Genomic DNA, 15,117 nt, shown 5'->3' with positions numbered 1-15,117 from the left:
CTGATTAACACCCTTTATCGCCCATATTCGCAGCATCGCTGCGTTCGGCAGCGTTATACAGTCGTGCGCAGCGAAGTCCCATCGATCGCGACGAGGAACGATCTACGCAAGTTTAAACGCCGTTGGTTGTGGAAGCGCGTGCGTCATCTGGCTTCCCCGACTACGCGTATCGCCATTCCACTGTTCTGTTTTAAAGTTGTGCTTGTGGAAGCGCGTGCGTCATCTGGTTTCCCTGACTACACGCATCGCCGATTCCACTGTTCTGTTTTAAAGATTGGCGCGAGACTTGTGCAGCATGACCTTAACATTGTGCGCAATGTGCTGAGTCGAATCGGCGCTGCAGACACCCCAGCGATGTTTAGTGTCGCCGTGCCAGCCAGTGTGTGTCCTAGTTCATGCATTTATTACATTTTATTTATTATCACTCATATGCGTCCCATTTCACGTGGTCCAGCCTTTAGTGTTGAAATGATGAAGGATCGTATGATTTGAGGCTTATCTCGCCATATGAGTTCCTGGTGCCCGCCGTTTCCGCTAAAGGATTTTTTTCAAATATGTGTCTGTTATGGATGCTCGACGGTATGATGCGTTCCGCGGCACGTGCTGTCGTGGCCATGTGTCTCACGCCCGACAGTGTATCATATGATCTTCTGACTACGTCTGCTACTGTGCGTGCGTGCGTGCGTGGGTGGCGTGCGTGCGTGCGTGCGTGCGTGCGTGCGTGCGTGGCGTGCGTGCGTGCGTGCGTGCGTGCGTGCGTGCGTGCGTGCGTGCGTGCGTGCGTGCGTGTGTGTGTGGTGTGTGTGTGTGTGTGTGTGTGTGTGTGTGTGTGTGTGTGTGTGTGTGTGTGTGTGTGTGTGTGTGTGCCGCCACTATTGGCGTTCAATTATCGATGCAACCACGCGGGGAGTGCAGCTTCAATGCACAGAGGCCATGAGACCACAACTGTTAGAGTTCAGTCCGGGATGGCTGGTGGCCAAGTGCTCGAGCGTGGAGGGGTGGCTCAATTCGGAGAAAGATGCTATTTGAAGAGTGTGACTAGCAGTCCTCGGAGATGAAACACATCTTGGAGATGACTGCAAGGGGAATTGGCACACCCAAAACTTTATGTTACTGGTGGTACGATAGTGCCGGCCAATACGTAAATGTCGCAGACTTATTTCCATCGGCAAGATAGTTCCATTAACATTGCCAGAAAGTCATAAGTGGAAAGATGGAGGTGTGGCCATCAACGTCTGAACGGTGATCAGCATGTTTTTGTGTGTGTGCGGCTTATTGATATAGACCAGTTACTACATAAATTGCATCGTCATTGCGACGCCAGTTCTTGGCTAGCGCATTTTGCATATTGGGTAACGATTACGATTCGGTAACCGGTGACGAAATTGGGTAACGAACGATGCCGATTCCTTTGCTTCGCGGCTTATTGGGTCTGGCTTTGTGCACGGGAGGAAAGCCAATAGAAACACGCAGCGTTTGTTGACGGCTCACAGTGCGATCCGGTGATCAACGGGCGCTTTGTCTTGTCCCGAAAAATTGCCTTGGTTAATTTCACAAGTATCTTAGTCACAGGCATCTTTTGGATGGACGAAGTCGGGAAGTAGAACACTAATCGCAATATCCCGTTAACATATGGTTCATATTTGTCTCTGAGCTGTCGTTTATGTCTTGGCAGACACCTGACACCCATCTGTCACAGGGGCGCAGTTTCCTGTTCAGTTGGGGTCCCAACCGCCCCAACTTACTCTCTCACCCAACTCTGAGAAAAAGAGGCCCATCCGTAGAGAAACCCGTTTGTGGGCGTCCTTGGGGTAAGTTTCACCGCTTTTCACTGCCGCCCCCCCCCCCCCCCCCCATCCCCCACGCCAACTGATGTTGCAAAACTGTGTCCCTGATGTGTAATATGACGCCGGCTTTGTCATTCCTCCATATACGCGTCTTTGGGCCTGAAAGTCGGATTGAAAAATGTTTAACATAGTGGCTTACACTCATTACAATGATGAAAAGCCTTAATATATGTTACAAAGATAACCAAATTTTGACCATCGGGAACCTACCTTAGAAGAGAAACAACAGTTATATCCGAACGCCTGGGACTAGTTTTCAACTTCAGTTAGATTCAGCAGGACGACGAGGCGAAAGGTCCATTACCTTCCATTTTGCCACGAACGCTCAAAAGCCACACAGCAGATATGCTGCCTCTAGTTGACCAGCCATCCTGAATAATGCATGTCGGCGGTCAGGCATGTCGGAATAAATACCAAGGAGCCAGACTTCCTGACAGTGAGAGTGCAGCAGATTTAGCCGGGACTCTAACCTTGCGAAAAGGCGGCCGGTTCTTCAGACATGTCATCCCAGATGTCAGCCGGAGATGACATTTCGGAGGTGTTTTATTTCCTACGACCTCTTGGTCACCCTGTCTGGAGGCCGGAGCCACCTTGATGTTTAAGGCCGCCATTTGGGGTGGCGTTGAAAAATCACGAGAATGTTTCTCGCCGTGCATCAGTTGATTTTGAATCCTTCAACTATTCAGAGAAGGACAGGACAGGACAACTATTCAGAGAAGGAAAGGATTAGACAGGACTTAATGCAAGGTGTCGGACGGCAAGTAAGGCAAATAAGGGCATGACTTCGCTGATGAAAACGCCGGTAAGGGTCATGACATTGTGCTAAGGACCATTTTCAGATGTGATGGGCACTTGAGATTGGTGTTTAGATGCAGAAAAAACATGCTCTGGGAGAAGTTGCATGTCATTCCCTAGTCTCATTCATCTTGGTAAGGGTGGATATTCATCTTGTCCAGCTTTGCCATGAGTCCGCGCTGTTTGCTGTTGATTTATTGGTTCGCCGTTTTATAAATGCCACGCCGGCTTACTGTTTCTCGCTAAAACATTACGACGATATAGAATTCCAGGAAAACATTAAAGAATGGCTTCACAGTTCCCATGCAGCATGCAAACCTGAAGTTTTGTTGATTACTTAATGCGATCTACAAGTCTACGAAGATCTCATAGTGGAAAGGTTTCCACAAGCAAAAGGGCAGACTTCTTTCGGAATGCCAACGCTCCGTATGTATTTGTGAGCATGCAAGACAGCGTTCGTCGGGCTGCCCTAGCCTGCCGGGCCGAGGGGTATGCATGTGCTGAATACTGACAGGAAAGAGTGTCAGTGATCCGCTAAAACAAGGGTTGTGCCGCATAGCTGTGGCGATGCAACCACGCCTGCATTGTTCAATGTAAGCGAGGTTGCATCGCCGGCTTTAAAATGTCGTGAAACACTTGATGAACGGAAACATTTGAAGATGACCATCGTTGTGTTCAGTGCGGTGTGTGGACATGCCTCCTTTTCCTACAGCGCGATTTGATTGTGGATCTCGCACTTTCCAGAACACAACTCATATGACTACCGCACGTTAAACAATTCTCACCGGGGATGCAGGTGGACTAAAATATTCCCAGTGATTAATATCCACCATCAGCGCTCTGTTGCAAAATGCAATGTGTCAGAGCGCCGGCGACAGATTTGTTTCATTAGTCTTCGCCATCAGGACTCTGCGTAATGCCGGCCCACACACGTCACTTCGGCCGAAACCGGCCGAAACACCATGGCGCCTGAAAAATGTCTCCCACAGCGTGCTGACGGTGCTGAAAATGCTTAGCATCCTTCCAGGATTCAGTTGGTGATATATTCGATGGCATGTTATCATGTTTACTGTTTTACAGACTGCAATTTGTGTGCACCAGTGAGAAAGACCTTGCTCCACACATGCTTGCAACACCCACTCCGCGCTATTTTCTGCCAACTGACCGTAGGTCGGGTCTCAAATCGCCCAGGTAAATCCACCAGCACAGTGTCAAAGCGTAGTAGTTCAAATTTGGCATTGAACGGCCAACGATGCTGTATACACGCTAGTGTAAGGCATCGCTGTGCCCACGAGTTGTTTCCCATCGCCAATCACAACCAAACCAATGCGGGGAAATCGTGTATTCGTAACACATCCTAGCGAGGTTCTGAACGTATGCAAATATCTCCACAACGCCATCGAATATGCAGTGATGGTAACACTAGAATACTACCGCCTTAACAAAATTCGCTGGTCTTTCTGCGTTTCTCATGCATCGCTCCCGCGACAACCGTTATTGCACGTTTCCGAAGACGACGGAAAATTGGGAACAGCAAGGTTCACAATCACAAACCGCGTTTCTGTCTTAACACTACCCATCGAATATCCCTGACGTCATGCATAAGTTGTGTGCGCTATGAATGAACCAGGACCGTGCCACAACCTTCGCGTGCGCGCTCTAAAGTCCCGCACGAGCATCGGTGGCCGCCGCCGTGCGTCCCAGATGACGTCTCGGTCAAACGGTCACCGTCTCCCGCGCGCCTCGCCGTCGATAGTTGCAAGGCACGCCATCCACCGGCAACCGCGCTCGTCACCGCGCTCGCTGAGCACCGCCGGGCCCGGGGACGCGGCGCCGCTAGCCCGGTGCGGCCGCGCCGCGGTCGGCCGTCGGCTCCGGTGAAGGAGGAGCGCAGCGCCGCCGCCGCCAGCGGGCGCCCGCAGGGCAGGTCAGCTGACGCCCGGCCGGCCGCGAGCAGACCGTCGTCAGCTGGCGAACAGCTGCAGCACGCAGGGGCCCACTGCGCGCAGGTAGCGACGCCACAGGATCGGCAGGTCCGTCTCCCTGCGGCGGGGCGGCCCGTGAGCACGCGGGCAGCGACGCCGCGCCGCTGCCGGCTCCACCTCCCCTTGGCAAGGCGCCGTGGCAGCATGCGGGTAGCGCCACCACGGCGCTGCCAGATCCTTTCTTTGGATGGTAGGTGGGAATAATACCACTGTTATCGTTGTAAAGTATCGAATGGGGGCGTGACAAAGTTCAGCATTAACCCACTCAGCGATCAGGACTGAACAGGACGTTGCACTAACACGCGTCGAGTCAGAAAATCCTTCGATCCCGACGCACCGAAGAAAATGTCTTCTAAGCTACGACATTGTTCACCTTCTGAAAGTGTCGATTTCTGAGACGTCAAAGTTGATGGCTGCCAGGAAGGCGTCCATGTCCTGCAGTGTCCAGCGCGCGCTCTTACACGGCTCCACCACCTTTTCTTGCAAGTCTGCAGCGGTTGGCAAAGGTCACACAGCCGTCGGCTGGCTTAGCGCTAACAAACGATTTCTCATAAGACTGCGGCTCTTCCCATCCTACTGCGGTAATCGCGCGTGCATGTTGAGCACAGGGAACAAAGATATAAATGTCACGTGCGGGGAGCATGACAAGGAACAAAATGCGAAGCAAGTTTTCCCAGAAAGCGGCGGACAGAGATGAGAAGCGGCGGACAGAGAATCCCAAACACAAAGGAAATCAGAACAGCGCCGCAAAAAGCCCCGCGGTAGTGGGAAAATTATTCCAGCGAGCTCCCCTTCCGCGAGCAGAAAGCGCCCGAGACGCCGTTGCCGACCGGGCAGTGGTACCCTGCGCGTCTTCGTATGCAGATTGTATTCGCGCAGCGGTAGACGGCGCGTGTTAATCGGCCCATTAGGCGACGTAAATCCAGCCCGATCGGCGTCCCCGACGGCGCGACGCGTGACACGAGCGGGCCGAGCGGTCACCGGGCCGGCCGCGCCGGCGGCACCTCGAGCCAACACATTTGGATGGAGATCATCCGGCGCGGCGGCGGAGCCGTCGGGGAGGGGGGGGGGTGGGGGGGGGGGGCGTCTCGCACCCGGCAGCCGGGGGCACGGCCGTCCGCCGGCAGCGGCCGGCCAGCTCCGGCCGGTCGCAGCGGCGGCGGGTCGGCTCGTGACGGGATTACGAAACATACATCAGCAGGGTTCAGCGAGGTAACGTCACAGACGAAGAGGGCTGTGAACTGTTGCGTGTTCAGGTCTCATGGCACCCAGAAATTGGGACAACTTGGAGCGTCGCGGTAGCAAGGACGTCCAACAGTGCGGACAGTAGCGATCGTTCACGTACCGCTGTGGCTAGGCATGCTGCTAACTCCGTCGAACACGCTCTCAACAGGTTGAATGATGTTGAATCAATAAATGAAATATTTGCATTATGGTCAAGATAGCAGAAGAAGCTACACAGAAACCCCCCATGCATGAGTCAATCGGAGAAGAATGGGTGGTCATGGACGCGGCCATCATCGTGACAGTGACAGATGTCAAAATACATCACCATTAGTCACAACTGTATAAACGACCACAAAGAAGTCAGAGTGAAAGAATAACTGCCACATCTGCGTCAAAACTACTAATGACGGCATCTTAATATGAAGTCAAACTGCAGCCAACATTGGCAGCTCAAGAAGGCGTATCTGGGCACCCGGCGTAGACGACTGAGAGATGAAGCCCTTCACATTTTCCCATCCAACGGTCCAGCCTTATTTCAATGTTGCACCCAACGAATTCACTCGCAAATCATTAAACCGCAGCGTTTCCTTACATGCCCCTCGACATTCACAGGGCGTGAAGAGGTCACGCCGAAGGGTGTGCAACAGAGCGCCACACAGCTCTCGTGTGGGGCAGCACGGCCCGTCCGCCGGTCTCACCGATAAACAGGTCCTTGAGCTCCCTGCTGCGGTACAGGCCGGTGGCGATGTTCACCAGACTGCGGAACAGGCAGCGGAAGTTCTGCGATAGGTCGCCGGCAGCGTCCGTCGACAGCCTGCCGCCCTCCAGCTTACGCAGCGTCACACTGCCGGGCGGACGGCGGGTCACGCCTCCGTGCCGGTCACCGTCCCGTCAGGCCTCCGTGCCCGGTCACCGTCCCGTCAGGCCTCCGTGCCCGGTCACCGTCCCGTCAGGCCTCCGTGCCCGGTCACCGCCCGTCAGGCCTCCGTGCCCGGTCACCGTCCCGTCAGGCCTCCGTGCCCGGTCACCGTCCCGTCAGGCCTCCGTGCCCGGTCACCGTCCCGTCAGGCCTCCGTGCCCGGTCACCGCCCCGTCAGGCCTCCGTGCCCGGTCACCGCCCCGTCAGGCCTCCGTGCCGGTCACCGCCCGTCAGGCCTCCGTGCCCGGTCACCGCCCCGTCAGGCCTCCGTGCCCGGTCACCGTCCCGTCAGGCCCCGTGCCCGGTCACCGGTTAGGTCTCCGTGCCCGGTCACCGCCCCGTCAGGCCTCCGTGCCCGGTCATCGCCCGTCAGGCCTCCACGCCGGTCACCGTCCCGTCAGGCCTCCGTGCCCGGTCACCGCCCCGTCAGGCCTCCGTGCCCGGTCACCGTCCCGTCAGGCCCCGTGTCCGGTCACCGTCCCGTCAGGCCCCCGTGCCCGGTCGCCACCCGGTTAGGTCTCCGTGCCCGGTCACCGCCCCGTCAGGCCTCCGTGCCCGGTCACCGTCCCGTCCGACCTCCATGCCCGGGCACCGCCCGTCAGGCCTCCGTGCCCGGTCACCGCCCCGTCAGGCCTCCGTGCCCGGTCACCGCTCCGTCAGGCCTCTTGATCCGGTCACCGACACAGAGACATTACTGAAATTAGTGTAGACTGCAGCGCGCCACCGCTTCAGCTCTGGTCACCCGCCTGTCATGGTTTATGGGCCGCGTTTGGCCGGGCGACAATCCCGGATGATCATCCCAAATGTTGGAAGATTATCAGGAAGGTCGTTTGGTACCAATGACGGGGAAATTCATCCCGGGAAATCTTCCGTTTTGGGGTCGATGCCACCTAATTTTCAGAACGTGGCTGCGAGAGATCATGTTCAAAGGTGGACAAATGCATCATCGTTTAAGAACGCCATGAAAGTCATTCCAGGTCAGCGCAGTCCTTACGATAGGCTGAGGATATGATCTTGTACCATTGGGGTAGTATTCCTGTGGAGGTGAGACTGGACGACATGAGAAAAAAGCGATGGAAGACAGTAATAATTCAGCTGTTACTGTTGGCAGTACGGGAAACAGTTCACTTGAAAAGCCGGCGAAGACAACGCACCGCGATCTTCAGTCAAACGCACCCCGGGTTTAGCAAGCAACTGACGGACCACTGACTGACCAAGAGCTAGCTCTAGAGCCTAGCTCTTCACAACAGAACTCTGAGACCAAATATTGGCAAACTACGCCGTTTGGGCTTTTCGATCTGAGGTTCATGTACGGATAGGGCGTGTGGGTGCCGCTGTCATTTATGGAACACTGCGCGCGAGGGGTGATTCATAAGTGCCAGACTCGTGTTCTTGTGCAAGAAATCAAGCGGGAACCACCCGTCGAGTCTCCGAGTCCGCTGACAGGCCGTCCGGGACCACGGACCCGATGTTAACGCGTCAGTGTTTCCGACCTGGCCACTGACCCGTCATTAAGGAAACTGGCCTTTGAGTTCGCTTTGAGTTCGGGCGGCGGGAGCACACATCTAGGCGCGCCCGGAACACCTGCGATACACTGAAAATCACTAAACGAGGACGTTTAAGTGCCAAAGCGTTGGACTTTTTACATGAACTTCTCCAGATACTGCTGAATCGTGTCACAATGTACGGACGCGCTCCCAGCTGTGGCCCCGTGTCAGGGGCGCCTGCACGTACGCCTTAGCCTCCTTCTCCCTGTCGAGCATGGCCTTGATCTCCCGCAGGTCCTGGAAGAACTCCTTGTCGAGCTCGCACTCTTCGTCCGCCCAGTGGCGCAGCAGGGCGTCAGCGCACACGAAGAAGTCGTTGAAAGTCAGGTGCGCCAGCTTCCGTTTGTGCGTCTCAAATCGGACCCAGTCCAAAAACAAGATGGCCGCGTATCGTCTGCAAGAAGGGAGCAACGCGGGATAAGTTTTTTCGCTTGATCGCTTGAAGAATTGCAAATCCGCGGCGACAAGCATGACCGCGATAGCCGTTGTAAGATACGGCTAGAGCTATTGCGATGGAAGCGTCCAACAGTCGATGAAGGGACACGTCCATCATTAGGCGGACTTGGATTCCACGGGCTCCGGATCGAAACAACGCGGTTGTGAGGCCATCTGTACAAATAATGATACATTCGCTCCCCCGGATGATTCGAAATAGGAGCACCAGCATGTGCCCTTTGGACGGATAGGACTGCTGAAAACACCACTATGTCTGGGTCACCCAATGCAGCGGTTCACCACAGTTGCGCCGTGCCAAGCCAGGCGGACTCTGACTAGACAGCTCGCCACGTATCTATGGAATGAACACTAGGCCGACTTACGTAACACCCTGCAATCCAATTAGCATGTGGTTGTCGGAAATATAACGTTCACGTTACATAAAAGCGGCCACATAAAAGAGCTTGCTGGCGTGAATTATCCGTTTTGTCAGCGTGAGCTTGCCTGCTTACTTTCGTTGCAAATTTTTTCGGTGCCGCACAATTAAAATTAATTCCAAGCGACCACAGCGTGATACTAAATAGTGCCGGCCGTATTGTTAACACTTTCCACTGCTCACACTGCTCGGAGTGGATAAATTGGACTTCTTGGCTGCCACTCGTCGATATAAGTCACAGTTGCATCACAGTCCCAACAGACGCTAGTCAATACGGTTTGACGAAAACTGATGGAGGGGTCACAAATCACCTCTGAAAATGGTCCAGACCAACATGAAATCATATTCGGACGGGAGCTGTGGCTGCAGCGCTCCCTACGCAACAACGGGATTGACGGCCAGCTTCGATGAAATTCAGCCGAACCACTCAATCACAGCGAACGTCCTCCCACTCAGCCGCATGCTAGATGTCACAATATCAACTGGCACTGCCGCCAGGCCTTCAGACGCCAGACGGGAGGAAACCCGCAGTCATCTCTTGCCCGACGACAGCCGACCCCAGCTACCAATACGTCACCCGGTCCCGGGTCCGTGTCCGGATTCGGATCCAGATCCGTCCCCGTTTCCTTCCCCGCCCCGTCCCCGTCTCCGTTCCCGTTCTCATTCCCGTTCCCGTTCCCGTTCCCGTTCCCGTTCCCGTTCCCGTCCCGTTCCCGTCCCCGTCCCCGTCCCCGTCCCCGTCCCCGTCCCCGTTCCCGTTCCCGTGCCCGTGCCCGTGCCCGTGCCCGTGCCCGTGCCCGTGCCCGTGCCCGTCCCCGCCCCCGTCCCGTCGCTGACCGGGCCAGGGGGTCGGGCAGCAGGAACTGCTGGCGGATGTTGTCCAGCACGTTGCCGGTCATCTCGTCCACCTGCTTGTAGATGCGGCGCACGTTGTCGAACTGCCGCCTGCGGAGGGCGGGCCATGGACTCAGTGGGCGCGCGGCCACCCCGCCGGATAGCAGCGGATCAACGCGTCGGCCACCGATCAAACGTAACGCCCGGCGACGGCCGAGCGGCTTCTGTGCAGGCTCGTGGGGCCATTTTCGGAGCGGACATCAAAGGTCACAGGTGACTGGCCGGCCGCCGCACGGGAGGTGACCTTTGTGAACCCGCGGCAGATGTCACGCGCCGTATTTCATTCCACAAGCAAATAAGCGGAGTGCTGTGACTTAAAAGTCGGCAGGTGTGCTGCGGGCGGGGGCGGCACCGTGATGTGAACACGTGGGGGTGAAGAGGACGGCACGGGCTCACACTGACTTCGTGTGCGAGGGAAACTGAAATAAACTGGATGGGCTTGGGCCATAACATAGAGCGCCACCTTTCCACCGCTACATGCTGTGCTGATAAGGTTACTGCTTGACGACACTACCGCATTATACCGCAATACATGTTTTGTTTATCTTAGGCGTGAGAGCATGCAGACGAGAAGCCGGAGACCTCCATTAAGCGAAATGTGACGGCACATCTTCAAAATCGATTTAAAATCACACGTTAGAAACAACATGCAAAATAAACCCACAATAGGAAATAGTACTGGCACTCCTTTCGTCAAAAATTTTTCTCCCAGGTATCCAATGCTTCCACACAAACGCGAATCATGTGAGGGCAGCGAAGTGCGCGACGGTGCTTTCATTTATAAGGGCAGTGTCTTTGGACCACGAAGCAAATGACTTACTAAAACCCCCACACACAGCCAGTGACTATCCAAAGGCCACTCAAATTCCGCCCGCTGACGGCGCCGAAAGGCGACTGATCCCGGCCAGATCCCAGCGTGGGCAGGGTCTCCCCGAGCCCGGTCCGGTCCAGCCGCGGACGGGAGGCCGGACGTCGGCTCCACTGACCGACAGGAGCGCACGAGCACGCCCGTCTTGTCGCACACGTCGTCCAGCTCCTTGCGCAGCTTGGAGGAGGGCTTCTTGCCGATGAGCTCCCGCATCACGGCGTCGTCAAAATCGTAGTACCTGGCGACACAGCGCACGTGACCCTGCAGTCCCGGCTCGGATGGAGCGTGGCGATTAGCGAGCTCGGGGACGCACGGGCACTCAACCCATCGGTGGCAAGAGTTCACCGCAGCCCAGCCGTCGTCGGGGAGAGAACAGTGTACGCTGCTACTCCTCACGTAACTGAACCAGGATTGCAAACCATGATTATCGTTCTCGAGGTAATGCGTCGAGTTTGGTGGCCTTGTCTTCCGCGTTTGTTAATACAGTACTCGCACGCCCTACCATAGGCGAACCTAGCACAGAACACAAACACACTTCCTTCGGAATGCACATCGGAGTATCATTACCTCCGGAAATAAGTAACGAAACAAAAATTAAGTGTAATAACAAGGAATAACAGCTAGCAATGGGCTTGTTTTGAAGCAAGCATCAAAACTTGGCTGTCCATGCCACCGCCGGGACATGCGCTTACGTGTCCCATGCCTGTGTGCCGCAGTCCTAGGTACTAGGATGCATCCCATTTTTATATACAAAATATGCCGTGATTTCCTTACGCTAGGCGCTAGCTACCCCTTCTGCTTCGTCAACAGCACATGTCAGACTGCTTTTGGCCTTCACACCACGCAACTGGAAGCTGCAAACACTCCGCCATCCAAGCCGAGTCAGTGGGCACCAAAAACATCTTGCTACGGTGAAGCACGAACCATCCAACATCAAGATGGGCGAGACATGAAACGACAAGAAGCCATGGCGCACCGCGATAAGCTGGCTGAAAGCTGTTAGCGGTTTAAGGCGCGAGCCGAACAGCCCACTGAATCGTCAAGGCGAGTATCCTGATGAAGTAAACGCGTCATAAAACGTGCAAAATTCTGAACGCCTGTTCTGGACGAGCCTCAGCTCCCACTGAATCCAAGTTAAGTGGCTCCAGGGAGATTTAAGCACGACCGAAAGATTGGGAGACTAGCTTAAAGTGCAATTCGGTCAGAATTTAGTCGGTGTGTTCGACAGCCATTAGTTTTATGCGCGGCGAGATAAGGCGCGCGACCGCGGCATCGGACTGCAGTTTACGGCACACACGGAATTGCTACAGGATTAGGGAGCGCCGCAATGGGGGCATCCCTCAAGCTCGGCCAAACCACCATGGTGTGATCGATCGTGCCACCGACTCAAACTGGTGACAGCGCTGCGTACGCCAGCAAACGACTGAGGAGATAAACCATGCAGTCCTGCAGTCCACATTCTTGCAGCGCACACCGCACTGAAATTTGTATGCGATGGCTTCTGGTCGGCAAGGCCGTCGATAATCACGCCACGGCGGGGTGATATCAACATCTTGTCTCGCCAATGACAAGCAGCGACGATCTACCTAACAATCAATAACCTTACACTGCATTATCACATGTCTGACGAGCTACGAGGGCGGCGCCGCGCCGAGGCCCGCAGGGTGTCCCAGCCCAGTCCGCTCACTTCTCGATGATGTCCATCTGGTCGTTGGGGCTGATCTGCAGCACGCGCTGCTCCACGAACAGCGTGGGCACCTCCAGCAGCCGCTCCAGCGTGCTGAAGCTGCGGTAGTGGTCCATCACGTCGCCGTGCAGCATGTCGAGCGTGGCGCCGGCCAACAAGGTGCCCCGCTGCTGGAGCAGGCTCACGGCGCTGTGACCTGGGACGAGACGGCAGGGGAGGTCAGGGCAGGTGACCTGGGACAGAGATAGCGCAGGAAGCTAGCAGGGCGCCTCAAGGGACTATGAGGAAAGGTCAGATAAATGGTCTGACAGGGAGATGGCATGGTAATTCCAAGGGATGACGTGAGGTGGAACAAAGGAGGGAAGGTCGGGTGACCTGAGGTGGAAATGATAAAACAAAGGTCAGATGGGGAGTTTAGGTGGATACATACAGGCACATGGCAAGGCAGTCCAACACAACTGGATGACCATTTTATAATTGTGAAGGAGATGTAATTCATTAGGGCCATAATTGTCCCCCAGACTATTTTGCAAACAAATGAATTACTCATTTTCGCCAGACCCCGCGCAATACCGGCACAGCGGATGACGCAGAACCCCTACAATGCTGCTACCCATAGTGTACGTGCCTTTGCGCTTTGTATTGACGATTCCATGCAGGGCGTGGGATCGACGGAAAGACGCATGCCGACGAACGTGGAAAAGTGCCAGGAGATGGCGAGGGCTCATCATCATCCCCCGATAAACACTTATACTCGATAAAAACTTACACTCAGTGTCCATCCAGCCACAGCTTGAAGATCTCCCAGTCAATAATGAAAACATTGCCCACGAAAATATCGAGCTCGGGAAGGAACATCACTGGAGACTAAACCAATGTCAAGTAAGTGGCGCACAGGTCCTGCAACAAACAAGATGCACCAAGTGTAAATGCCAGTCAGTGTACATGCAGGCTTAGCACATCAGAGAGGAGCTAACATACAGACCAGATGCTTTACAGCAGGAAATATTGGATGATCTTGTCAAAAACATAAACACAACACTAAATCATTTGTAAACATCACTGGTAACTGTTGAACAAACTACTAGTCTATCTGCAACAAAATGTATGAGGCTGATGAGAGCAACCAACTAGGGTACCTTATCTGACTGATCATCAGGGTCTCTACAGACCAGGTGGTAGCTGTGCTGTCAAAACATGGGCAGCATAAATGAATTGAAGCTACACATAGTGTGTATTGTTTTCATAACAAATATCACCTTCTGGCAATTGCTGGTCCACAATGCACTCTCAGTTAATGGTGACTGGCTGATGACTGAAATTACTGCTGCCAGTCAGCTTAGATTATCATTACTGTTGACTGACTTAACACACATAATATATCAAGGCTTACTGTTGTGCATCAAAATGCACATTGTTGCTCTAAATCTTTCCTGCTAAACTTGTTGTGAGCTCATAGCAAATGGACCATTAAAGATAGCAAAAGTGCATATATTTCAATAAGGCAAACACTGTTCTCTACACATGCCAACACTTGCAAACATTAGTTCCTCCACCCTCGCCATCTACACCACCCTTGTTGGCTTGTCTGTTCCGTTATCTCAGTATTTTTTTACTTAAAACTGTATATTCAAACCCCCTGACAACTTGTTATTAAACTTGCTGTGCCCTAGTTCATAACTGTGACTAACTGTTTTGCTGTGTATGTGGTTTTGTATGTGGTTTCGTGTGTGTGGTTTTGCTCCAAATGACACCTGGGCGGGTCACCCATTGGTTAAGTACCATCGATCAACTTACTGGATTTCTCAGCCCTGTTTGCTGTGCTTCCCTGAAAAGTGATAACCTAATCATACCCAAAAATGGTGTGACACAAGGTACCTACATAGCAAAGAACTGGCACCCTCTGATATATACTGGTACCTGCCCAGACCACACAAAACTTGACTTATTTTTTGTTTCAGACAAAACTAAAGCAGGACCAAGGGTCAAGGCTTAAGTCCAAACAATGAAGACAACATTAAAGTCATATGACACTGGCATTGTCAAATTTGACAATTACTGAGATGAGATGACAATTACTGAGATTTGTGCATTGCATGGCATGCACAAATGTACCCTTTCGGGCATCCAACACATGACACCACTTCCAATAGATGACCAGCACATACTGGATGTTCCTAATTTTAATTGCTGTGTGAAGAACGGATTGTGTTGGCATATATTTCATTCATTATCCTCCATGGATCGAATTGTTTTACTGCAATTATTTATTTGTTAGTCTTACGTATTTTGAAAATGGATTTGTGCACAACATCGCAGTCTACCGATACTGGTTGCATAAACTATAGGCATGCATTTTCTATTATGCAAGAATATTCGGTGTTGCTACTCCTCAACAGCCTACCCCTCCACAGGATACACCCAGCGCCCCAGGTACTATTCCATGATTATTTCGAGTTCTGACAAGATTTCTAAAT

At 53.6% G+C, this 15,117-nt stretch overlaps 1 protein-coding gene across 4 annotated transcripts; it reads right to left on the bottom strand.

Moving 5' to 3' along the window:
• Positions 1-4,565: 4,565 nt before the first annotated feature.
• On the bottom strand, positions 4,566-15,093 carry Fibp (acidic fibroblast growth factor intracellular-binding protein). 4 transcript variants are annotated; one of them, XM_037236512.1, is made up of 10 exons: positions 15,045-15,063; positions 14,438-14,468; positions 13,410-13,540; positions 12,641-12,836; positions 11,072-11,191; positions 10,029-10,136; positions 8,508-8,714; positions 6,553-6,698; positions 5,001-5,115; positions 4,566-4,685 (listed from the first exon to the last, which is right to left on the bottom strand). In XM_037236512.1, exons 3-10 carry the CDS (start codon positions 13,462-13,464, stop codon positions 4,607-4,609), a joined length of 1,026 nt encoding a protein of 341 aa, XP_037092407.1. In that variant the 5' UTR covers positions 13,465-13,540; positions 14,438-14,468; positions 15,045-15,063; the 3' UTR covers positions 4,566-4,606. The 4 variants fall into 4 exon arrangements, with proteins under 4 accessions (XP_037092407.1, XP_037092390.1, XP_037092414.1 ...); XM_037236495.1 differs by lacking the exon at positions 14,438-14,468 and having other exon boundaries at positions 15,045-15,093; XM_037236519.1 differs by lacking the exon at positions 14,438-14,468 and having other exon boundaries at positions 12,641-12,839; positions 13,414-13,540; positions 15,045-15,093.
• Between the last annotated feature and the right edge of the window lie 24 nt (positions 15,094-15,117).

This window comes from Pollicipes pollicipes, unplaced genomic scaffold (genome assembly GCF_011947565.3).
Source record: "Pollicipes pollicipes isolate AB1234 unplaced genomic scaffold, Ppol_2.1 Scaffold_2555;HRSCAF=2994_pilon_pilon_pilon, whole genome shotgun sequence".
Classification (NCBI taxonomy): Eukaryota; Metazoa; Arthropoda; class Thecostraca; order Pollicipedomorpha; family Pollicipedidae; genus Pollicipes; species Pollicipes pollicipes.
This window is presented reverse-complemented; position numbering and strand designations above follow the sequence as displayed.